The sequence below is a fragment of the Gekko japonicus genome, unplaced genomic scaffold (assembly GCF_001447785.1).
Source record: "Gekko japonicus isolate JY-2015 unplaced genomic scaffold, Gekko_japonicus_V1.1 scaffold2073, whole genome shotgun sequence".
Classification (NCBI taxonomy): Eukaryota; Metazoa; Chordata; class Lepidosauria; order Squamata; family Gekkonidae; genus Gekko; species Gekko japonicus.
Genome location: NW_015164723.1, coordinates 268,203 through 294,214, shown reverse-complemented (window position 1 = coordinate 294,214; position 26,012 = coordinate 268,203). Strand labels below are relative to the sequence as shown.

The window sequence follows — 26,012 nt, the reverse complement described above, 5'->3', positions numbered from 1 at the left end:
TGAGTATGTGACATTTCAGTTTAGTTGTTATTACAGCCCATAGGCCATTCAGAAGGAGAAACATCAACTTTTATAAAATTAATTACCTATGTAAAATCTCAACATAGGTTGTTCATCTTAAGGTAAGTATAAGGGTTAGAATCTGAGGAGATTAATACACAGGAGGTTGACTCAGCCCGTATTTTCATTACAGAAAACAGAAACTTAGCCACAGATACTGAAGTTCTTTGGTTAACCCCCGCCAGTAAGAATTTAAGTCTTCTGATTGGAGGACAAGTTTTTATCCACCAACATAGGTTCCAAAAGTGTGACAGCCAGTGTGGTGTAGTGGTTAGAATGGCAGAGTCAGATCTGGAAGACCCAGGGTCAAATTCCCATTCTGCCATGGAAGCTCACTGAGTGACCTTGGGCCAGTTACTTTCTCTCAGCCTAGTCTATATCACAGGCTTGTTGTGAACATAAAATGGGAACAGGACAGCCATGCATACTCTCCCAAGCTACTCAGTGGAAGGGTCAATTAAAACTGTACTAGGCAGATAGTTAATTCTACCTAAGGGTCAAAATCAAACACAGACTAAAGTGCACTTAGAGTTTATGCTTATGCCCATTACTCAGACATATTCCCGGCTGTAAACCCACTGATTTCAATGTGCTCAACTTTGTGTTGGACTGTGGCTTTTTTTTTTGGATGTCAAGTCACAGCCAACGTATGGTGACCCCTGTAGGGTTTTCAAGGTAAGAGGTAAACAGAGGTGTTTTGCTGTAGCCCACCTCTGTGTAGCAACCCTGGATTTCCTCGGTCATCTCCCATCCAAGTACTAACCAGGGCCAACCTTGCTTAGCTTCCAGGATCCTATGAGATTGGGCTATCCAGGTCAGGGCAACTGTGGCATGGGCACTGTTAAATCTCTTTGGATTAAATTATAGTTAAGGACTTTGGTTACATAGTAGTTGACCCACAGGGGCTCCTGTGTTCTTGTTTTGAAATTAGGGTCTACATCAATTAGTTCATTTTATATACAGCAAGAAAAGCCTTGCAAAGCAAACTTGCATGCAGGTGGGCAAGCAGGATGACTCATAATGAAGGTACTTGGCAGCTTGCACTTTATTCCTCTTCTGCTGTAGTGCTGTTTTAATAAGAGCATTTCGCAAAGCACCAGGAAAGTAAATTATTGCACTTCAAGATAATCAAATATAAAAGTCAGAAGTAGTACCGTAAACACCACAAAACTGTCTAAATCAGGCTGCTGAGATACTGCATTGATATCACTGCTGCATTGGCTGTTGTTAGAAGGCCATGCTATAGCAGCGTTGCTTCAAGGCTGAAGATGGTTCCTAGTTCCTTATTTGTGAATCCAGCTACAAATACTGATGATACTTTTAAAGTTTTGCACCCAGAAAAAAAGCTTTGGAAGTCTCAATTCATATATCCCCTGACTCTGGGCGTCCCGGCCCTGATAAGCCCTTTGTCCCCCCCCCCCAGTGCCCAGTGTATTACAAAGGGTGTCCCAAAGCTTATTTTGGGGTGCAGCTGCTCCCTCATTTCTTAGTCTTCATTTCTCCTGTAGGCACCTATTTTGAAACAATGAGCCCTCAAACCAGGCTGTGGACTGAGAAACAGCACAGGTTTCATTGCAGGGCACAGCCTCCCTACATCCCGGTTGGCAATGTATGATTTGGGGTATCCAGAACTATTAAAAGTGTCATTAACGTTTGGGGTTGGGTTTGCAAATAAGGAAGTAGGAACTGTGAACCAACCTCAGCCTCGTAACCTTACTGAAACTCAGCAGGTCTGTTTGATTTCTTGAGAACTTCATGCAAACCTCCTTGAGTTTCCCAGTGGCAAAAAGACAGGATATTGACGTGATACAACTCCCAAAGCCCAGGTTAGCCCAAGCTTGTCAGAGGTGGACATGGTTACTACTTGGATGGGAGACCACAAAGTAAGTCCAGGGTTGCTTTGCAGAGGCAGGCGATAGCAAACCACCTCTGCTCATATCTTGCCATGAATGGTCCACAAATGGGGTCGCCATCAACTGGCTGCAACTCAACGACACATCAATCAAACAAACATCCCTTCCAGTTTGGGATCCCATCTCCTTAGGAGGCGTATCTTGAAAAATGGACTTTCTGTGGTTGCAGACCCGAAGTTAGGGCCTGGAGACCCCCTGGGATTACAGCTGTCCTTCAGGCTACAGAGATCAATTCCCCTGAAGACTATGACAGCTTCGGAGGGTAAAGTCTGTGACATCACATCCCTGATCTCCTTCCCCTCGTCAAACTCCACCCTCAAATCTCCAGGAATTTCCCAGCATTCAGTCGACAACCCTAAGTCTCTCGGAGTAGCTTTCCTATTGTTTGCCCTGGGGGTCTGCTAGCAACAAGGCTTGAGTCGCTTCCTGTCTCTTTTACGTCCCCTCTTTCAATACACCATGTGGATTTTACGACCCACATGATAGGACAAGAATGGTGGTCGCCCTGAAAGGCAAAATATATTTGGCTTATTAACTGCTTCGCAAGTGAGTTCCGGAGAAAGCGCAGCAAGTTTAGAAGCGGGTCCCACTTCAAGCAGCCCTTTTTGCCGTGGCGGCGAAGTCCGCTCCCTTTGTCACGCTTGCACGCCCGTTGGTTGACTCAGGGCGGGGGGGAAGAAGAATGAAGGAGCAAGTCCCTCCCAGGCCGTGACCAGGCAAGCCCGGGGAACCCAATGAGAAGCAGAAACCTGCTTTTCCCCTTCCTGCGCCCTCCCAGGGCGTTGGCTCTTGCGGGCGATCCCGGGCTAACGTCGCCTCGCTCCTCCCGGAAGCCGCGCGTAGAGGAAAAGAGCCCAAAGTGTGCTCTCTGGCAGTTTCCCCGTTAATCCTCGTTGTCTTGTTCTCCTCTTGTGCTTCTGGCTACTGCTTTATTCCCCTTCCTTCTGCGCCACCCCCCCCCCCCCCTCCATGCTGCATTTCTTGAGGGGCTTTGTCCTCCCGGAGGCCGCTTGCGAAGCGCCAGACAGTAGCTCGAGGTACGAAAGCCTCTTCAAGAAGCTAGACCTCAATGAAGACGGCCGAGTGGATATTGCCGAGCTGCAGGCGGGCCTCAAGGCGCTGGGCATCCCCTTGGGTGATGACGCGGAGAAGGTGGGTGCGAGGCTTGGGGACTCCGAGGGGAGGGGAAATGTCAGGAGGCCAACTTCAGTGGTGCAGCGCAGACTTCAGGAGAGCTTACAGAGAACAATGTGAGGCGGATTAGCCTAGTCATGGTCATAAACAGTAGAGCAATCCAGCTATCCAAGTGTGCAGTTGGTATAAACGGTTGGGCTTCTTGACTTTCTTAATTTAAGGGGAGTGGGTGGGAGGAATCATACTTGTCCTGTGTAGAGCATACGGCCTAGTTTCCACTCTGTCCCTAGCTTGCTCTGCTGTAAAGCTGTTTGCCATTTCCTTTTCCTGTGGTCATAACCAAGTGCCAATTTAAGCAATTAATTCAGGGTTTGAATGGATCTATACTGTGCAGATGGGTGCTCAGTGGAGTGTTTGTCTTCCAGTTTTGCTAAAAGCTTGGTTCACAACCGTTTACAGTAGTGCTACAAAAATATCTTGGTAAGGTTGCAACCCTTGGTGTATTTATGGTGGAACTACATGTTATAGGACTGGAGTGTCCAAAGCCTGGATCAGGAATCCCTTATCTCTTTCCTTGCTAGCTGTAAGTAACAGTATGTGTGACTTGATGGTGACCACATTTTAAGTCCCATCTTCCTTCAGACCACATTTCAATGCTCTCTCTTACTGTATGTTAAGGGGGGGGGGAAGGAAGTGGAAATGTGGGATTATTTTCAGCAGCAATCACAGCATCTGACTAACCATGTAGTTCTGCCCTGAGGGTCAGATAGTACAACTATCAGAATGGAGCAATTTCTGTATTAAAAACTGCTAGATCTTCTGGTGACCTGTTGGCTATATCACACATCAAGGCAAACCTGGATGTACTCAGTGGGCAAGTGCATTCAACTTGTGGTTCTCTTCCAAGTGTACCTATATGATGTGCAGTCTTACAAACACATTTGTTACACTTGTGCTCTGTATTTGCTTTAAACATCTTAAATATGCACCTCAAAACTGTTATATGAAATGGCCTGTATGAATTTTAGGTCAAGAGACAGGGAACATTCTGTGTAAAAAGAGAACATTTTGTGTCATCAAGTTTTAGTAGAAGCTTACAGGAGTCGCAGAGCGAGAGATGGCTTAAGGCATTTTGGTGCCTGAGGCAGAAAAGCCAAACGGTAGGTCTCACTAAGTAGTCAAAATATAATACATGAAATAAATGAAATAAATACATGAAATAAATGACAGCTTGCTGTAGTGTTGACCTTGGGTAGTGCAAGGCATTTTGGTGCCTGAGGCAGAAAAGCCAAACGGTAGGTCTCACTAAGTAGTCAAAATATAATACATGAAATAAATGAAATAAATACATGAAATAAATGACAGCTTGCTGTAGTGTTGACCTTGGGTAGTGCACTCCATTTGCCAGCAAATTTGGAAAACGCAACAGTGGCCACAGGATTGGAAAAGGTCAGTATACATTCCAATCCCAAAGAAGGGCAATGCCAAGGAATGTTCAAACTATCGCACAATTGCACTCATATCACACGCTAGCAAGGTCATGCTCAAGATCCTACAAGCTAGGCTTCAACAGTACGTGGATAGAGAACTACCAGAAGTACAAGCTGGGTTTCGAAGAGGTAGAGGAACGAGAGATCATATTGCCAACATTCGCTGGATTATGGAAAAAGCAAGAGAGTACCAGAAAAATATCTACTTCTGCTTCATTGACTATGCTAAAGCCTTTGACTGTGTGGATCACAACAAACTATGGCAGGTCCTTAAAGAGATGGGAGTACCAGACCACCTCACATGTCTCTTGAGAAACCTGTATAAGGGCCAATGACACTGTCTAACCATCTCATCCTTTGCCGTCCCCGTCTTCTTTGACCTTCAATCTTTCCCAGCATCAGGGTTTTCTCCAGTGAGTGCAAACATGTCTTTCAAATGCCGGGAAAGATGCCTGGCTTTAAAGTTTGATGCGAACGTATCAAGCAAGCTAGTACTGTGAAAGGGTCATTATGGCTCCTGATTCTGCCACTTTCTCCAGATACTTGGTGACATATCTCTGCAGGTCTGCTATTGGTTCACTGACTTCAGCCTTTGAGAAGTTCCTGGTGGTGATGCACTGTGCTAAAACTGATGCTGCTTTTGGAAGAGCAGTTCTTCAGAGCCTGTTTCTTCAAGACGACCTGCAGATAACATCAGGTACATGGCTCCCTAGTCATCAAATCACCGCAGACTGTGACTGCAGCCATGAAATTAAAAGACGCCTGCTCCTTGGGAGGAAAGCGATGGCGAACCTAAACAGCATGATAAAAAGTAGAGACATCACCCTGCCAACAAAAGTCCGCATGGTCAAAGCAATGGTATTCCCAGTAGTCATGTATGGCTGTGAGAGTTGGACTATAAGGAAGGCCGAGCGCCGAAGAATAGATTCTTTTGAACTATGGTGCTGGAGGAGACTCTTGAGAGTCCCTTGGACTGCAAGGAGATCAAATCAGTCAATCCTCAAAGAAATCAACCCTGACTGTTCCCTGGAAGGCCAGATAATGAAACTGAAGCTCAAATACTTTGGCCACCAAATGAGAAGGGAGCACTCACTGGAGAAGACCCTGATGCTGGGAAAGATTGAAGGTCAAAGAAGACGGGGACGGCAAAGGATGAGATGGTTAGACAGTGTCATAGATGCAATGAACATGAAATTGAGCCAACTTCAGAGGACGGCGGAAGACAGGAGGGCCTGGCGGGAGATGATCCATGGGGTCGCGAAGAGTCGGACTCGACTGTGCGACTGAACAACAACAACAAGTGCAGCATGTTTGCTTAGCAAAGACAGTTGTTGAAATGGATATCAATGAAAATCTTAAACCCCTATCACTTTGTATACGGGTATTACCAAACCTGTTGCACCACATTGCTTTATGAAACACATCCTATATGTGTAGTGTTGGAGTAAGGTGTGTTTTCTGTTGTGCAATATTGTAGTAATTAGCTCTCAGGTCAGGAATAGCAATGGAACTTGTGGGCCATGTAATACCAAGCAACATTTTTGGGTATCTGTATTTATGTGGGAAATGGCTGCAGCCACAGCTCTGTGCCTGTTGGTGGGATGTAGCCATTTGAAAGCTCACCAGAACATGATAAAATGTAATATAGTTCTAGTATGTGGAACTGGAAGCTGAAAATTAGAAACCAGTGTTCACAACTGACTACTAAAAATATGAACTGAATTTTCTCCTTATTTTCTCCTTGTCAGCTTTCCCCCTTAGCATCTAACTACTCCCGTTACTTTGTTAATGCTCTTCTGAAAAATAGCTGAAGGAGGCAATATGCCCACTGAATTGAGATACTAGATGCCTTTGCCTGTGAGATAACCAGGGCGTGGTTTGTGTGTCACGGCTGTAATTACATAAAGTCATTATGGGGGCCTAAACAGCTCTTCTGGATAGCGAACGTTGGTCTTTGAACCAGTTCCAGTGCTTGCTTCCATGATCAGATATACAAAAAAAACCCTGTAGCCTCAGGCTTATTATTAACTCATGTTTAGTAACACATATTTTTATGAACAAAGAAATCATGTGTATGATTCGGGGAGGGAGTAGCATTTATGTATTGCTGCTAGCTCTGCTTAGCTGACTTGCAACCATTTAATCTCTTGCTTCAGGTTGTGGTAGATCATTCTATAAATCAGATATACTGGAAAGGGCTACTTTATTTTATATTTCCTGTACTTTTGAACACCACCTCCTCCTTCATATTTGATACAAGATGTCAGTGTGTAAACTATGTGGAGCTTTTTTGTTAAATATATGTATGTATTTAAAATATTTATACCTACCTTTTTTGGCTAGTTTTAGCTCCCAGGAAGGTTAACAAAGAATATATCAATAGAAAGTTAATAAAGCTTATAAACAAATGAGCTAAAAATTATCTTAGCCTTTTGGCTAAGATCAAGTGTAGTGTCTTTAAAAAGGGCAGGCACCGACTTAACAGACACATGACTCCCAACAAGAGGAGGATGGACCAAAAATTTAAAATTGTAGGCACCATTTACTTAAGGCTTAAATGTCTACTCGTTTGTAGACATAGCAGAACCAGCAAACTAGCCTAAACTGATTAAATTAATTATTATTAATAAATTAATTAAAGAGTGCTTCTGCCCAGTGCTGCCACTACCACCAGAGTGCACAATAGTAGTGCTGGGTCTCCATCTGTGCCTGAACATTAAGACAGAGATACCCCACCCAACCTACCCTTTCCCTGGATCAGATGTATTCCCAATCAACCATACTTACGTTTTGATTAATCTTTCATTTGTTCACCCTTGTCTAGACTGTTTCAGAACTCCAAATACCAATTCTGACTCTCTGCTGCTTCCCTAGAATTAGGTGGAAAGGGCTGATGTCATCTGCATACTGGTAACACTTAACTCCAGATCCCTGGACAATCTCCCCCAAAGGTTTCAAGTAGATGTTGAGCAGTATAAGAGATAAGATGGAAACTTGCCAGTAACTCAGGGTGGAGCACCAATCCTTCACCACCACCAGATCTCATTATTTGCCAGAGAGGATCTCCTGTAACATAATACCCACGTCATCCTTGGCCTTTCTTAGCAAGGTGATCTAGAAGGCTATTGTGATTGATGGTATTGCAAACTGCTGAGAGGTCCTAGAGAGCTCTGGGAATGCACTCTTTTTTTGTTGTTGTTGTTCAGTCGCACAGTCGAGTCTGACTCTTTGCGATCCCATGGACCAGATCATGCCAGGCCTTCCTGTCTTCCGCCGTCCTCTGAAGTTGGCTCAATTTCATGTTCGTTGCATCTATGACACTGTCTAACCATCTCATCCTTTGCCGTCCCCGTCTTCTTTGACCTTCAGTCTTTCCCAGCATCAGGGCCTTCTCCAGGGAGTGCTCCCTTCTCATTTGGTGGCCAAAGTATTTGAGCTTCAGTTTCATTATCTGGCCTTCCAGGGAACAGTCAGGGTTGATTTCTTTTAGGATTTACTGATTTGATCTTCTTGCAGTTCAAGGGACTCTCAAGAGTCTTCTCCAGCACCATAGTTCAAAACAATCTATTCTTCGGCACTCGGCCTTCCTTATAGTCCAACTCTTGCAGCCATACATGACTACTGGGAATACCATTGCTTTGACCATGAGGACTTTTGTTGGCAGGGTGATGTCTCTACTTTTCATCATGCTGTTTAGGTTCGCCATCGCTTTCCTCCCAAGGAACAGGCGTCTTTTAATTTCATGGCTGCTGTCACAGTTACAGAGTAACTAACAGTGCAGTCCTAAGCAGAGTTATACTCTTCTACATAAATTGATCTGTTTAGGATTACACTGTAAAGTATTTTCAGTTGTCCAGATCAGTTTGGTTTTGTATTCTGCTTCGCCTCCAAGGAAGTCAGAACTGGGCACATTTAGCAACTCAAACACACTCTCATATTCAAGTAGTGACCAGATCCAGGTATGCTTTATTTTATTACTATATATAATCTTTCTTGCAGCTCAGTCCTGTTTAGACGTACGCACATCTGCATATCTATTTCTCAAGTGTGAGCAGATCTGCAGATACCTAAGGGAAAAGAGATATTTCTGCAAATGTGGGGGACCTCCCAGGTTTGCGGAAAAATCTGAAAACGTAAAAAAAAATTACACGGGGAGGTTTAAATCCCCCCAGAACAAGAGCATCGCATGTGCAGTCAATGCACCTACCTTCTGTGACGGTGAAGGAAGGAAGCTGAGGGGCCAAGGAGCAGGGAACCTAGCAGCAGTGCTGGGGGAGGTGGGCTGGGTGCAGTGGCAGTTGCTCCAGTGATGGGGGGGGGTGGACTTGCCGGCAAGGAGGCTGGCAGGCACAGAGAGCTGCCTGGCTTCAATAGAGGTGGTAGCTCCAGCAACCTGCAGGGGGAGATGGGCTTGCTATTTAGGAGGTTGGCAGGAGTAGAGCCAGCTGGCTTCAGTGACAGTGGGGGGTTCCGATGATCTGGGGGAATGGCAGCCTCACCGGTAAGGAGGCTGGCAGGCCCAAAGAGCTCCCTGGTTTCAGTAGCAAGAGTTCTCCTCACCTCCATTTTTTTACAGCAACCCTGTGAGGTAGTTTAGGCTGAAACTGGCCCAAGGTCATCCAGTAAGCTTCCATACTAGAGTGAAGATTTGAAGCTAGATCTCCCAGATCTTTGTCCAGTACTGTGACCACTACATCACAATGGAAGCTCACACTGCTAACAGATGCAGTCCGCACCTTTGCAAAAATTTACAGCAGGATGTTATTGGTTGCTGATTTAAATAAAATATGAGAATCTGTTCTCTGTAACTCCAGTTAAACCAAAGCAGGCGTTAACACACACTGTGAACCTAATACAACCATGTAGAGTTCTCATTTCCTTCATGTTGTGCAGGGATGGCCAACTGGGCTAAATCCAGAGGTAATCTTTTCATAGCCGTAACAAAATGATATGCAAAGCAGATAAAAAGTTTCTGAAGTTGCAACATGTAAATCCCACACTTCACAATCTCTGTTGAGTTTTCAGTGTGATACATATGCAGTATTGGTATTTACTTGTATGTAATGCTAGCCTTGGTACCTGTACTCCTGAAACACTTCATGGAAGCTATCATCATGCATTGTAACAGAGTCTCTGGGGGCAGAGAGTGTTTACATGTTATCAAGACAAATCTCTTCAGCTATGCTTTAATGTGCCCTTTCCTTTGACATGTGAGAGAGGAGTCAGTCTTTAATCTTGCTTTTAGATAGCACTCTTCAAAGATGCAGTGTAGATTTTTAAAAAGCCTGGAAATCAGGCAGAAACAGATGGATAAAGAGTACTGCTGACAAAACGTTATGTCTTCTTCTGTAATGTTTACCAAATGGGAGTACTGGACTGATTTCTGGGGAGGAATGCATGCTGAATATATTGTGCACATCTACGCAAATCCTCAGACTCAGTTTGAGGGCTTGAGGTGCTAGGAACCTTTTATCCCTCTTTTTAAAAGGTGTACTGAAAAATCCATGAGGGGGTTTTGGTTGGTGTAGTGCAAACCTAAGCAAATGTATACCCTTCTAAATCCATTGGTTTAAAAGGGTGTGACTATTTAGAATTTCCCTGGTAGAGGCTTTTGTTTTATTAAATGTATGAATGGTGGGGAGACAGAGATTTCCCATAATACTAAAATTGGGATTATCCCATAAACTTGATGGGGGGAGATTTCAGCAGGGAGAAAATAAAGATCTTCTTTATATAATGCATGATATAGTGTCAGATTAGGGTCTGGGAGGCCCAGGTTTGAATCTCTACTGTGCCACAGAAGTTTGTTGGATGTCCTTGGACCGCTCACTCTGGCACAGCCTAGCCTATCTCACAGGTTGAGTGTTGTAAGGATAAAAAGGAATTGGCCATTTTAGATTCCCATTGGGAGACAAGCAGGGTATAAATAAATAGTAAGCATTAACTTAGGTAGTTTTTAAAAAATCAAATTCATTGAGCTTCCATGGCCGAGTGGGAGGATTCTAACCTGGATCTTTCAGATCCTACTTCAGTGCACTGACCACTATGTCATACTGACATCACTAGCCATGTATAAAGTCAGTACACCCCTGGGTATCAGATACTGAGGACAGACAACAGTTTGTGTCATTTCCTCTGTTCTTGTAAACTGGCATCCAGCCTGTAGATATGTGAAAATGGTTGAGGTATGAATTGCTATGGCCTTAAAATATTGGGATTCTGTGGTCCTTCTCCAGAAAGAAAAGGCTGTTGTTTGATTAAACTAGTTACTTGGTTTAATCCATTAAGATTTCCAAGAAACTGAACAGTTTTATTTATTTAAAGTTTGTAGAAATTACATGTATGTTTCGGGTGATGGTAAACATCCATCTTGGAAAGGTGATGATTTTATCAGAAACCCTTGCTAACATTTCTTCAATATGCCTTTTTTAACAGAAAATTTTCACAGCTGGCGATACTAACCAAGATGGCAAGTTGGACATTGAAGAATTTATGAATTATCTTAAAGACCATGAAAAGAAAATGAAACTAGCATTTAAAAGTCTAGACAAAAACAATGATGGTAAGTTCTGATTTGTACTCTCATCTGGCGTGTTAAGGGGAGAAAGCAAACTTCATTCAACTCTTGTAAGTTGCTTCTCTGTTCAAAATCTGCAGAGCAACACAGTAAAGGTAAAGGTTTTCTTTGCTTGAAAGCCTGTTGAATCCGACTCTAGGGATATGGCGCTTATCTCCGTTTCCAAGCCGAAGAGCCAGCGCTGTCCAGAGACGTTTCCGTGGTCATGTGGCCGGCATGACTAGATGCCAAGGCGCACGGAACGCTGTTACCTTCCCACCGAAGTGGTACCTATTTATCGACTTGCAATTTCTTGCTTTCGAACTGCTAGGTTGGCAGGAGCTGGGGCCAGAGAAGGGAGCTCACTCCGTCTTGCAGCACTTGGGTCTCGAACTGCTGAGCAAGACAAGCCAAAAAGAGATCTCACATAGTTATCAAAGATCTCATTAAACCTATCTAAAATGTTAATTATAATAAAGGACACAAACTCTCAGTGTCGTTTTCTGTGTTAGAAATTATTGTGTATTGCCAGAAAACATGACCTGTACTACTTTAGGTGTGTGCAAACTACTCTGTTCGCTTCTGGGAGAGGAAGAGGCAAGGTATTCTCCAGGAAATCCTGCTTTTGCTTTTTATATATGTGGAACAGAATAATAACATATGAGCAAGCATTCCTGTGGTCATGTGAAGCAGCAGGATGTGATGTTTACTCATCACAGAGAGGGTCTTTTGTAGGAAGGGCACCCGCATGTTGCTTGACATTAAACTTTTTCTGGCCAGTAGTTCTGTGTCCAGTATGGTGCCACAACAGAACTGTTAGCTGGAGTTCTTGTAGCAGCAGACACATAGAAGTAAGTATCTATGAGTTGATTCTCCTCAGGAGAGAAGTTCACCCTTTTGCTTGACATGGCAGACTGGACCATTTCTTAACTGGCTGATTTACTGTAGGCCTTCGTCAGAAGCAGAGCTACTTACAGGGAAGTTCTTTGAGAGACTTTTCTCAGCTAGTGGTTCTCATGTTAAGGCTTGTTACTTAGCCATTGGTCAGAATATCCCTGATAAGTGGGTCCCTCTTTACTGTTGCTTCCCATTCGATGCCCTTATTTATTGGTAGAGCAAGGGTTAGATATTAATGTAGTATTTGTGTTTTTTTGTTTTTTCCAAATAGGTTATATAATTTTAATATTGGATTTAAACTTAACAAATATGTACATGGGACCCTCATTAATTTTGGTAGATTGTATTGAGACTCTATTTTTGACTTCTGGAAGCACTGTGATTCCAATCTAGATATTTATGCTTTGGTAATATGACCTCTTTACTAATACTCCCATCCCAGTGTTCTTCTCTTAACAACCAGTAAATAGATCCATTATTTTTAAAGTTTATAAAATGGTTTTGCCATGGAACTGCAGAACCTTTCAATGGCTGTTTTCTTTTTTCCTCATTTTTAAAGGAAAAATTGATGCATCAGAGGTTGTTCAGTCCCTCAAGATACTGGGTATAGACATTTCAATACGTCAGGCAGAGAAGATTCTACAAAGGTCAGCAAATATTATTTCTAGTCAGTGCTGCGAAAGTGGCAACACAGTCTGTGTCAAAAAATTCAAGTGCATTCCTAAATCTTCTCTTATAATAACACTACAACCCGCCATGTTGAGAAAAGCAGAATCAGTGCTGCCTTAACTCCACTGGACAGACAGTTCACCTTACATCCAACAGGGTGACTTAATTCACACTGTTTCACTTACTGTGGGATTGTGTTGCTGTTTGACTGCTAAGTGTTGGCAATCTTAGGGATATCCGGACCAGCAGTTAGAACATTATCTTATTTGGCTCCCATGTGTACATTCCAGCACTGTGAACTACATTAAAGAAATGTTGAATTGCACCCATTATAAGTTTGCTGAGAGTAAAGGAGAGGGAAGAGGAATGGGTTCATGAACTAGTTGAGCTCCAGGGATTTATGCTTAGCTACTGTTACCAAAATGTCTGTTAGAAACAAATAAGAAAAAGATGTCCCCATAGTGGCTTCTGCAGGTATAAGACTTAGCTGTGCTTAAGCATGAAAACCAAAACCAGGGTGAAAGATGGGCTCCAAACTGGGGTATGAATCCATGATTTGGAGTGGTTTGCAATCCACATTTCAGGTTGGATCCAGTAGAACATTTCTGCTGATGGAAGAGGGTGGCAGGTTTTAGCTGAATCACGCTTCACTGTTGACTGGGTCCCCCATCCCCCAGGTACAGCATTTCGGGAGGTATTTTGGGCTGCAGCGGGAGGGAGTGAGGGAGGTGGCAAAATCCCACTTTGCAGGTGAACATTCCATTGTTCAGTGGAGATCTTGCATGAGATCCACCCCTTTCCTGTAACCATCGTTAAGAGTTGCATCTGCACCAACAAACCAAGGGAGTTTCTATGCCTCCCCAGCTTCTCTAATCACAAGGTAACAAGCATATCTTGGTGCTGTCACTTAACGAATATTCTCTTTGGGCATGGCTTACATTTGTAAGCTATCCGTTTACATTGTGCCATCAATGTACATAGAACTTTACAGAGTGCAAAAAGACAGGTTCTTGCTTCAAGGAACTGGCAGTCTAAAATTTGGCATTAGGGAACCAACAGAGGAGTGGAGGAAGGGTACAGATGGGATAAATAGCAGAAGAATATGTGTTAATTCCAGTGACACATGCTTACGTTTAGAGCCAAGCTACATGTTTTGGTGGGCATGGGTCCAACTCGTGACTGCCAATGCCACTTTGGAGGAAAATTTAAACATTTTAAAATTGCTGTGAGGGCCAGATATTCCCCTCCCTCAATGCCTTTTAAAGTGCCATAACTGTTTTGGCACTCGAACAGGTGTGGGGGAGGGATAAGATCTTCTGGTGCTGCTGCACTATGGGTCCAATCAGGATCAGGTCCTCACAGCAATTTTTAGATGGTTAAATTTCCCTCCAAAATGGCATTGGCAGTCACAAGTTGGACCCATATCCACCAGTGTAGTTTGGCTGTAAACCTAAGCAGGTATCACTGGAATTAACACCTATTCTTCTATTTATCCTAGCTGTACCCTTCCTCCACTCCCTTTGTTGGTTCCCTAATGCCAAATTTTAGATTGCAAGTTCCTTGAAGCGAGACATGGCTTTTGGGACAAAAAGTCAAAATTTCTTTCTGTTTCTCTGAAAAGAAATGAGTGATGATGATTTGCCTCTCAGGGATTTTGTGAGCACAAAGAAAAAGAAATGAAATTCTTAAGTACTTTGAACATTAAAGTGAATATATAATATCAGGAGGCAGAACAAATTTGCCTAACAGGAGCTAAAAATAATATGTGCGCCAAGTTGCATGTAATGCTTTTCACTTACTATCTAAAATAATGAAACTGGTGTATGTGATATGTAAATTATTTTATTTTGAATTTTGGCATTTACGTAATGTTTTTCACTTACTATTTAAAATAATGAAACTGGCTAGATGGTATGTGATATGCAAATTATTTTATTTTGAATTTTGGCATTTTATTTAGCATCGATGCTGATGGGACGATGTCAGTGGACTGGAACGAATGGCGTGATCATTTCTTGTTTAATCCAGCTACAGACATTCAGGAAATTGTCCGTTACTGGAAACATTCTACTGTGAGTATGGCTGCAGCTTTATTTCAAACTGTCTGTATTTGAATGCAATGCTGTGCAATGGCTCATGAAGTCCTCCTTGATCAGTCACTTTTGATTTCTAGAAATGAATGAGAACTTTTACCCATGTTGGTGTATTCATATAAAACATCTGTTCTAGGAAAAAAAACCCCTAGAAATAACACAGTTCTTTTGATTACAGGTTTCCCCCCCTTTTTTGAGGTACAACCACGAATCTAGGAAATGAAATTAGAAACCAGTGCACAAAAACAATATCAGTTGTCTTATATAGATTCAGGTGGGTAACCATGTTGGTCTGAAGCAATAGAACAAAGTTTGAGTCCAGTGGCACCTTTGAAACCAACAAAGTTTAATTCTGGGTATAAGCGTTTATGTGCAGAATTAAAAATTGTTGGTCTTAAAGGTGCCACTGGACTCAAATTTTGTTCACTTGTCTTTTAGGTATTCAGAGTGCTTAAATACATTGCTTTGTTTTGATCCTTGTAACAATCATGTGTGTTGTTGAAGGCTTTCACGGACGGAGTTCATTAGTTGTTGTAGATTTTCCAGGCTGTATGGCCGTGGTATTGGGATTGTGTTCAAAGGAATAACTGATCAGATGGGAAAACTTATGAAAAAACACAACCTACAAACAATATTCAGACCAACCAGAAAAATGCAACAAATGCTATGATCGACAAAAGACAGAAGAGACCCCCCTCACTTTTGCAGGAGTATACCGCATACCCTGCAGTTGTGGACAGGCATACATTGGGACCACACAGTGTAGTGTCTAGACAAGAATAAAAGAACATGAAAGACACTGCAGACTTGGCCAACCTGAAAAATCAGCAGCAGCTGAACATAGCCTAACTAAAACAGGACACAGTATCTTATACCAAGACACTGAAATGCTGGACAACACATCCAATTACCATGTCAGATTACACAGGGAAGCCACTGAAATTCATAAACATAAACACAATTTCAACAGGAAAGAAGAGAGATTAAAAATAAATAGGGCATAGTTTCCTGTCCTGAAAAAGACAAAATGCTCTACGTCTTACAACAGCACTACAGATAAGATTAGAATTTCAACAGTCAATCCATATGCAAAAGAACCTCCTCAGGAAAGCTCCTCCATTAGCATGTCACAGCCTGGGAAACACCTATCCCCACCTTCCTGAGTAGATATAAACTACCTGCCTATCATTTTTCTTCTCACATTGACACAGAGAGTACTCCATCTTTTTGTGTTATACCTCTGAGGATGCCAGTCACAGCTAATGGTGAAACGTCATGTCCTGCAATGCCAAGACCATGGCCATACAGCCCGGAAAATCTACAACAACTAATCATGTAAATCCAATATAATGCAAATGATGGAGTGGGGGCTGTGGTTAAGAGAGAGTGTCTTGCCTAAGACCATTTACGAAGTCCTTGGCAGAAACAGGATTTGAACACAGGCTTTTCCGATTTGTAGCTCATGAGGGCCTAACTGTACATTATATTTTCCTTATGACCTTCCTGGCTCCTGATGATCATACTTCACTGTGTATTCTGTGTCTGGAGTTCTTCTTCTCCATGTTTGGGGAACCAGTTCAGATATGGTGTGTGGGGAGAGGGGACTAGAAATGGCCCTGAGTGGTGCTGTTTGACTTGTTGGGGAAACTACATGTGATGATGGCCTACATGTACCCCTGGTGGGTAAATATGGCTCTCTAGGGCCATTTCAGGTTGGGAAAATGACATAGGAGGAATTCCCCCCTCCCCATGCCCTGAGGTCCCAGTCTGAATTGGCTCCCACAAACCTTGGAGGTGAATTCCGAGCACAGAACTTGCATCATATGGTTCATCATCAGAACCAGGGGAGGATATGAGGAAAACGTAACTTGTAGCTAGGCCCTGAGGCAGTAGCTAGGCCCTGAGGCAACATAGCACTGAAACAATAATGATTATTAAGGACAAGCATATTTCAAATTGACTCTTCTTCAAGAGCAACTGAAACTATCCCTCAGCTGTTTAAAACTGTTATGTGCTAGGTTTTCAGGACAGCCTGTGAACTCTCTAGGAGGAAACTTTGGATTACAAGCAGTGTTCCCTCTAAGATGAGTTAGTGTGAGCTAGCTCACTGTTTCTTAGCCTCTGGCTCACAGATTTTTGTTTTAGCTCAGGAAGGATGTCTCCAGAGCAAACTAATTTATGCAGCAGCCAAATCACTGGCCCACAACTTTAATGCCAATAACTCACCAAGTAGAACTCCACATCTTAGAGGAACATTGATTACAAGGCTGAAATAACACCTTGTACAGAAGTAGCATGTGGTGCAGTGGTTTCTGAAGGAGAACCCTTGGTGCTATTGATGTCTTTACAGTTTTAGGCATTTGAGATGATAAATTGCATTGACTGCCACTGAATTGCCATCAGATGGCAGTTTTGTGAGAATTTTAGTGTGTCTCAACTTTGCAACTTTCCTCAGTAATTAAGACTGGTGATGGCTTTGGCAGTTCACCTTTCTAGAAAAGGCACACAGGGTCAACTTACCCATTTATTATGCATCTTGTTCTGTGTGACCTATGCCACAAGGCTGAACAGAATGCTGAATGTCACAATCTTTATGTGACTTTGTAACCCGCCCTGAGCTCACTTATGGGGAGGGTGGGATAGAAATTGAATAAATAAATACAATTTATCTCAGTCTTTAAATATGGACTATGGTGTGTGGGGAGAGGGGACTGAACCCCTCCCCCTGCACTATTTTCCAGACTAGAAATGGCCCTGAGTGGTGCTGTTTGACTTGTTGGGGAAACTACATGTGATGATGGCCTACATGTAGATTTCTCTGGGGGTAAATATGGCTCTCTAGGGCCATTTCAGGTTGGGAAAATGACATAGGAGGAATTCCCCCCTCCCCATGCACTGAGGTCCCAGTCTGAATTGGCTCCCACAAACCTTGGAGGTGAATTCCGAGCACAGAACTTGCATCATATGGTTCATCATCAGGACCAGGGGAGGATATAAGGAAAACGTAACTTGTAGCTAGACCCTGAGGCAACACAGCACTGAAACAATAATGATTATTAAGGACAAGCATATTTCAAATTGACTCTTCTTCAAGAGCAACTGAAACTATCCCTCAGCTGTTTAAAACTGTTATGTGCTAGGTTTTCAGGACAGCCTGTGAACTCTCTAGGAGGAAACTTTGGATTACAAGCAGTGTTCCCTCTAAGATGAGTCCCTAGGAGGAAACTTTGGATTACAAGGCTGAAATAACACCTTGTACAGAAGTAGCATGTGGTGCAGTGGTTTCTGAAGGAGAACCCTTGGTGCTATTGATGTCTTTACAGTTTTAGGCATTTGAGATGATAAATTGCATTGACTGCCACTGAATTGCCATCTGATGGCAGTTTTGTGAGAATTTTAGTGTGTCTCAACTTTGCAACTTTCCTCAGTAATTAAGACTGAATGCTGATGGCTTTGGCAGTTTACCTTTCTAGAAAAGGCACACAAGGTCAACTTACCTATTTATTATGCATCTTGTTCTGTGTGACTTATGCCACAAGGCTGAACAGAATGCTGAATGTCACAATCTTTGTGACTTTATAACCCGCCCTGAGCCCACTTACGGGGAGGGTGGGATAGAAATTGAATAAATAAATAAATACAATTTATCTCAGTCTTTGGACCAGAATTACATTTATTCAGGTTTATTCAAACAGCAGAGCAATTAATTTTTACAGACTTCAATGTATGTTGAGGAACATAATGCAAAACTTGCATCCTCGGCTTAATCACCCAAGGTTGCATTCAGGTGGTTCATTTAACCAAAATTGTGCACAACTTCAGCTTGTTGCTGAGCACTCATGCATGCCTTATTTCCCCCTTCCTTTTTTACACTGTGAGAGGAAGGAATCTTGGTTTTAAACTAACTCAGAAAATGGGATTTGAGACCAAGATTTAATCCAAGTTTAGAATATTACAGTATTAAACTTTGCTCTGTGCTAGTAGGTTGTCCAGAGACAAAATGCAGCAATTGAGCCATAGTTCTGTCGCTTCTGCTGGTTAGCATCTATCCTTCTTATACATGCCAGACCCTCTTGGAATGCTGTTTTCAATACCTGCACAAATGAGCAACTGGAAGTGCAGACCAGTCAGAGAAGAGTAGCAAAGCAATGTACTCCTTATAATCAATTTGTGCAGATGTTGTTAGCTGTGTTCTTAGCATCACTCTCTCCCATATTGAACGTCATGCACCATGCTAAGAAAGTGGGAAATCTCTGGCATACCAGGTGGGAAATGCACTCAAACAAGCAGATTCCACTACTTCATGAAAACTGGTGACTCATTAGCTTGCAGAGGACTGAATTCGGACTCTGGAGTTTCCAGACAACTGTGCTAGTCCTTTGCAGGGCTGTAGGAAATTCGTCTCAAAGCACTGTTGTTAGGAGAGGGAGAGGAGCAAGGCCCTGATTTTTTCTCTTCAGAACTGAAGTACAGCACGGTGATCTCCCCAGAGCATTGTAAAGGATCTTACTGGGACTCTGGAGGTTCCAAAGCACTGGAACGTTCTTTTAAAACTGCTTCGCTGAGAATCATAACTTTAAAAAACCAGCTGCATTTCCCCCATAAAGTCCCTATAGTGGGGAGGAAGTTCCTTATTTCACCCCTGAAACCAACTGCCCTATGCAAAATGTCCCTTTAAGACTGCCACACTGAATGGCAACACTGAATTGACACAACACAAAGTTTATGTGTGTTCCATGTAGACTTGTGACAGATGTCTTCTGGGACTTCCCCATGGGATATTTAATTCCTGGGAATACGCAAATTAGGACCTTGGTGCATGGGGGGAAAGGGGCTTAAGCCTTCCCCCACCCCCATGCCATTTTCCCCCATTTGAAATGACCCTGGGTAGCTGCTGCTTGCCTGTTGTTGAAATTTACATGTACTGTTGCCAACCCGCAGGTTTCCCAAAGGTAACAAATAGCAGTTCCCCGTGGCTGTTTCAGAAAGGGAAAGTGGTACGGAAGGAAAGGCTTAAGTCCCCTGCCCTGCCTATCCATGTTTTAGTCCAATTCTGAACTGGGCCTGTGCATGCCTGGGAATGAACTTTTAGTGATTTTACTGTATTTATTGAATTTGATTAATTGCTTTTTTTGTAATGTCAGGGGAATCAAACCCGGTTCTCCCAGATTAGAGTCCGTGCTCTTAATCGCTGCACCAAAGCATGGGATGGCACGAAAACGACAATTTATTACTCCTGTTATCACCTGACCCCTCTCCTAAGAGTTCAGAATGGCAGACTATATCATTCCCATCCAGGGAACGTCACGGGGACAGACGTACTTGGCTTCTGGGCCAGTCGCAGGGTTCCCGAAATGCTCCACCCCACCAGCAACCCAACTAGTGCTGTTCCTCCAGTAAAATACCTTTTGGAGAACTGTCACAGAAGTATTCTTTAAAAAGGTTATTATGGTCTATAGTAAAGCTGCAAGCTTCCTGGAGATAGTTTCAGAGGGTGGCTGTGCCGTCCTGCGGTAGAAAGCTAGAGTCGAGGCATCTCTTTCCAAAATCTCTTTGGCCTTTACTCACAGGGAAGGTGCATCTCGTTTGCCCTCTTCTGTCCTCTTCCCGGCTCTGCGAGGTCCTTTTTTGTCTGATGAAGCCCAGGCGCCTGGCTGTTTCAGAAAGGGAAAGTGGTATGGAAGGAGAGGCTTAAGTCCCCTGCCCTGCCCTGCCCATCCATGTTTTAGTCCAATTCTGAACTAGGCCTGTGCATGCCTGGGAATTAACTTTTAGTGATTTTACTGTATTTATTGAATTTGATTAATTGCTTTTTTTGTAATGTCAGAAGGTTTTTAAAATATATGTTTTATAAACTGTTGTCACCTGCTCTGAATCAGTTTTGGGGAGAGAAGGTTATAAATTGAATAAAACAAAGTTTCCAGCAGCGAATTCCCAGTATGTATCTGATTGAAAGTCCTTATGGCAGCCACAAGGTGTGTGCAGTGTGCATGTCCTCCTTGAACATGGGAATTTAAGAAGAATCCTGCTTTTAGAAATTCTCGTGCTTAACTTTACAGTTTGGGAAGGATGTTTTCCCCATAGAGCTGCTTTTTGGATGTTGGGTGGGTTAGGAAGAAACAACAGAGCTTCATCTTCCCAAGAGAAGCGATCCAATGGTGAAATATCCTTTTAAAACTTCTTAGCTGATTATCTCGGCTACTGATAGCTCTTTTCCTAAACCTTGATATTCAAGTCAGCAGTCCTAAAGGGAAATTCCCCTGATAAAGGTGATGAGAAGAGAGCTCCTTACAATTTCCCATCTCGGCAAAACAGCATTGTTAAATGGGGTGCTCTCTGGCCCTTTAACAATGCTAAATTGAAGACTGAGATTTAAGAAGGCAGTTCTGTCATAATCCTGTACATACATAAAAGGGAGTCAACTTAATTAAGTGGAGTTTAAACATATGTAAAGTTCTTTAGAATTCCTCAGTAGTTGTAGCTGGCTTCCATGTCTGTCAGGAAAGCAGCAAAACCAGGCCACCCACTGATCAGATTACTACACATCCAGACAACAGCAAAATATGATTTTGAAAATAACCAAAAGAAAAAGACTGCCCCTCCCTTCCTGGTGGCCTCACAAGGACCAAATATGCTCCAGGAGCAACGGAATATTGACAGCAGTTGAGAGTCAGTTAAAGGGGGAGAAGGAGGGGGAGGGAGAATTAGTCTGCTTAATCCCCTGAGAGTGCTCAGGTTCCTAGAGGAGGAAGTTTTGGGATGGGGAGCATGGATTGTCCCTCCCTCTGATTCCTCAGGGACTCCCAGCTTGTAAATGAACCAGCCCCTGTGCAGATCCCTAAGGCAGCAAAACGGGATCAGCCACAGCCATGAGAGAGATTTCTGCTTACCCAGGGAAACTCGAGGTAGGCACAAAAATACGGGGTTTCAAATTAAACCCCAGAAAGGGAAATTTCCCCTTCCCAACAAAGCTGAAACAGGCCTGTACCTGCACACTTTGTTATCTCATTCTAGTAGAATAAGGACAAGAGCAGAGAGACAGGCCCTGTTAGCGTCTTTACTGATAGGATGAAGGTAAGCAAGCAGCTTGCCGTTGGCTTCTCTTCACCTAACCATCATGTGCTCTCCCACCCTTGCCCTTCATTCAGTTCCTTTAATGTCAGAAAGGACGGCTCCTTCACAGCTTTAATTATTCTTTGGGTGGGGACTGAGACTGAAGTAATCTTTGATCCTAATAAATCCCTCCTTAAAGGCCCATTTAAACGTTGAAGGGGCAGCCTAGTTAAAGGGGCAGTATGCATGTTGTTGTGGTAGAAATTGTGGGCTGATGGTGTATTTATTCATCTCCCCCCCCCCCCCCCCCTTTTTTTTTCAGGGTGGAATTACTGCATCCCCAGGTTTAGAAGAGCTGAATCACAGACTGAGGGGCTTCTCCTCCACCTTTGGCCGTCATGGTGAAAGGGAACTCTGATCCTAATAAATCTGCCTTCAAAGGGCCATTTAAGTTGTCATGGCAGCCCTGCTAATACCCATAGTGGAATAGAAAAAAAATATCATTTTTTTACCCCCTCTTTTTGATTACTTGCACATCCCCAACTTGTGTATGTGAATTTGTTCACAGTATAAGTGAGTTTAATACCATTCTATTTCATACCACAAAAATCGCCATATTTGCCAAACGAGGCCACATTTGATGAATACCCCTCCCCCAAATGCCATGCTTAGCCCTCCCCCAAGTTAGTATTTCACTACTTCAGTGACTTGGCTATCACATGGTTCCAAGTAGCTCATGTTCATATGGCAGTTTAGTTTAATTGCAGTAAAAATATTATGATGCTGTTGCCACATGAAAATGCCTTGTACTGATTAGACCATTGGTCCATCAAGATCAGTATTGTCTACTCAGACTGGCAGCAGCTCTCCTGGGTTTCAAGTTGAGGTCTTTCACATCACCTACGGCCTGGTTCTTTTCACTGGAGATGCTGGGGATTGAATCTGAGATCTTTTGCATGCAAAGCAGAGAGGCTCTTCTGCTGAGTCACAGCCCTCCCACAAGCGTTTGCAGTAGGCTGACTTTGCTGTGGTGAACCCACAACCACCTCATAATGAGCAGAGTTGCTAAAATTCCCTAGATATACAATACACACACTTTGAATATGAATATTTCCTTGTTGAACTGGTCCTCTAGGGTTAAGCGGACAGAAAAGAAAGAGAAGGAACAGCATTGCCATTAGTGTAAGGCTTAAGGCAGAGGTGTCAAACTCATTTGTTATGAGGGCTGGATCTGACATAAATGTCACTTTGTTGCGCTGGGACATGTGTGCCATAAATGTAATGCCAGGTACCAGAGATGTAAACTGTATAAAGGACAGCAGCTGGTAAGCTCCAGGTTGGTGTATCTTCACTGCAAGGATCCATGGGCTGGGGGTGTGTGTGCAGAGGAAAACCCACATAGGCGGACTGGAGAGGCAGCAGTGCAGCACTGGGCAGATGTTCCCATGATGCTTGACTGCTGCAGGTGAGGTTGTTCCGCTGTACTGAAGCCACACTGAAGAGGCTCCGCCCACTCCCCCCAGCACTTCCTCCCTTGCATCAGTTGCTTGCAGGCCGCATGAGAGCCCTGGACAGGCTGAATCTGGCCCCCTGGGCCTTATGTTTGACACCCCTGGTTTAAGGGAAGTCTTGGCTTCAAGATTTACTTCAGCCATGAGTTGAATAATTGTCCTTCAATATGTCACATGTTTGGTTCCTCACCTTTCATCTATGATATTGATCAGGGCTATAAGGATGAAATTTGAATTTATTTATTTGAAATTTGAATTTATTTAAAACATTTTTATGCCATCTTTCCACCCGATCAGGGTCCACAAGGCAGCAAACATAAACACTTCAAAACAATTAAAATACAGTTAAAATTATAACATTCAGTTAAAAACATGTAAACGCACAGCAGTAGAAGGAGAGCCAGTACAATTATTGGGGGTATGCCAGACAAAACACAAAGGTGTTCACCTGCTGGTAAAAGACACCGTTAGAAGGAGACAAATGAATCTCCCTTGGGATGGAGCTCCAAAGTTTTGGTGCCATGATGGAGAAGGCACTTTCTCAGTTGCCGACTGTCTAGCCTGAGATGGCAGGATGGCTGGAGTGAGTGGGTAGGTTTGTATGGAAGAAGGTGTTTCTTAAGGTACGTTGGTCCAAAGCTGTACAGAGCTTTAAGGGTCAATACCAGGACCTTGAAATGAGCCCAGATGCAAATTGGAAGCCAGCATAGGTGGAACAAGACTGTCATGATATAGTCTCTACAACCCACTCCATTCAACATTCTGGCCACGGCATTCCATGCCAGCTGTAGCTTCTGGACAGTCTTCAAGGGCAGCCCCATGTATAGTAATCTAGATATCAACAGGGCACGCAGCACAGTAGCAAGATCTTTTCTTCCTAGGAAGGGCCACAGTTTTCTCACCAGCCAAAGCTGTTAAAAGGCACCCCTGACCACCATTGCCACCTGTTTATCCAACAGGAGGCCCAGGTCCAGCAGCATCCCCAAGCTACGGACCTGCTCCTTTAGGGGGAGTGAAACCCCATCCAGAACAGGGGATAACCCATTTCCTGGGTCATATCTCCCACCAACACAAGTAGCTCTTATGTTTCATCTGGATTAAGTTTCAGCTTGTTAGCCCTCATCCATTACAAAACTGCCTCCAGGCACCTGTTCAGGGTTCCCACAGCCTCCCTGGGGTCTGCTGGTAGCATGTGAATCTTTAAGAATACTATATAAAGACTGCAGCATGCAATGTACGGAAGAAGACTGCAGATGGCAACCAGCTGGTAACCTAGGCAACTGGTAACTAGCAAAGGTAGGGCTGTGTATATGTGGCTGATATAAAAAGATGAAAAAGGTGAGAAACAAGTCTACTGGAGAAGATAGCTCCTAATAAAAGTCTGAATTTTAAAAATAATCCCTTAGAGGTGATTGGGAAGGTCCAGTTCTGGTATAAAGAGACTAGTGGGAATAGTCTGGGGCCTTGTGGGAAACAGCTTGGATTCCTTTGTGAAAAAGGTTCTCTTTTGTCTCTCGATGCTGAATCCGGACCTTCTCAGCCACCACCTGTATGAGGTGTGTCCTCCATCGCCTCAGTCTTCTGCCAACGTCTGTGCAGATAGGAAAGAAAACAGGGTTCTTCTCTCCTCTGCATGCAGGGGTTTTCTGAGCTGTCAGAACTTTGGGAGGTGGGAAATAAGTAGTAGTTTCCTTTATCTCTAACAACTATGAACTATGAGTTGGCTTTGAGATTCCTGCCTCACTAAAAAATGTTTTGGAGGTGATGGGGAGTCTTCCTGTGGCAACAGGCTGTGAGATTCTTTTGGAAGTACCCTCATAGATGGAAAACTGCAGCCATAGGAAGCAGAATGTTATGTTTGAATATTTTCTAAAAATTCACGTTTGATTTCTGTTTTGAGTTTAGCATGCTTTGTGATCCCTCAGGCAATACTGAGCAACTTTAGAGCACCTAACAGATTGAAATCTGACATCTTTAAGTGTTTTTAAAGTGCAGTCCTAATCAGAATTACACACTTCTAAACCCACTGATTTCATGGGTGTAAGTTTGTTTAGGATTGCACTGGTAAGGTAGGCAGGTTACTAATTGTCTTCTAGCTTAGGTGCTTTGGTAGGGAAGTGATGTAATATATAAGGTATGGTTGCTGTGTAAACTGCCCAATCACACAGAAATCCTTATACTAGTAAAATACTAAGAAACAATATTTAAATAATTCGGTTCCCATTAGAAGAGAGAAAAAGAACTGCAATAATAATGTTGCAAAATAAAATATTAATTTCATTAGCCATTTCATTTTATAAAAAGTAGCATAATAACAACTCAACAAAGATAAAAATACTTTGTGATTCATAATCCCTTTAGGAAGTTGTCCAGAGGTTAATCTAGATAATCCCTACCTAGAGGAAAGGCTAACAGTACTTTATAACCATTTGGATTTTAGCACTCTCTGGAAGGCTTTGTATCTCTCAGTGTAATGTCTTTGTTGCGCCCTTGCCCAAGACGGGAATTTGTCATCATTTTTAATGATGATGGTGCAGTTTTTGAAATGGTATGTTTTGGATAGCATTGTTTCAGATACAGCCAAACTAGCATGTGTGGGTGTTTCAGAGCTTTATAAATTTCCCTCATTTGAATTT

General features: G+C 43.1%; 1 protein-coding gene across 1 annotated transcript in view; it reads left to right on the top strand.

The window, feature by feature from the left end:
- Window positions 1–2,942: 2,942 nt before the first annotated feature.
- SLC25A24 (solute carrier family 25 (mitochondrial carrier; phosphate carrier), member 24) overlaps window positions 2,943–26,012 on the top strand; it is a 38,948-nt gene continuing 15,878 nt past the window's right edge. The window contains exons 1-4 of the mRNA XM_015409592.1: window positions 2,943–3,125; window positions 11,033–11,159; window positions 12,610–12,697; window positions 14,680–14,791. Of these exons, the coding sequence (XP_015265078.1) occupies window positions 2,943–3,125; window positions 11,033–11,159; window positions 12,610–12,697; window positions 14,680–14,791 (510 nt within the window). The remainder of the gene's footprint in view (window positions 3,126–11,032; window positions 11,160–12,609; window positions 12,698–14,679; window positions 14,792–26,012) is intronic.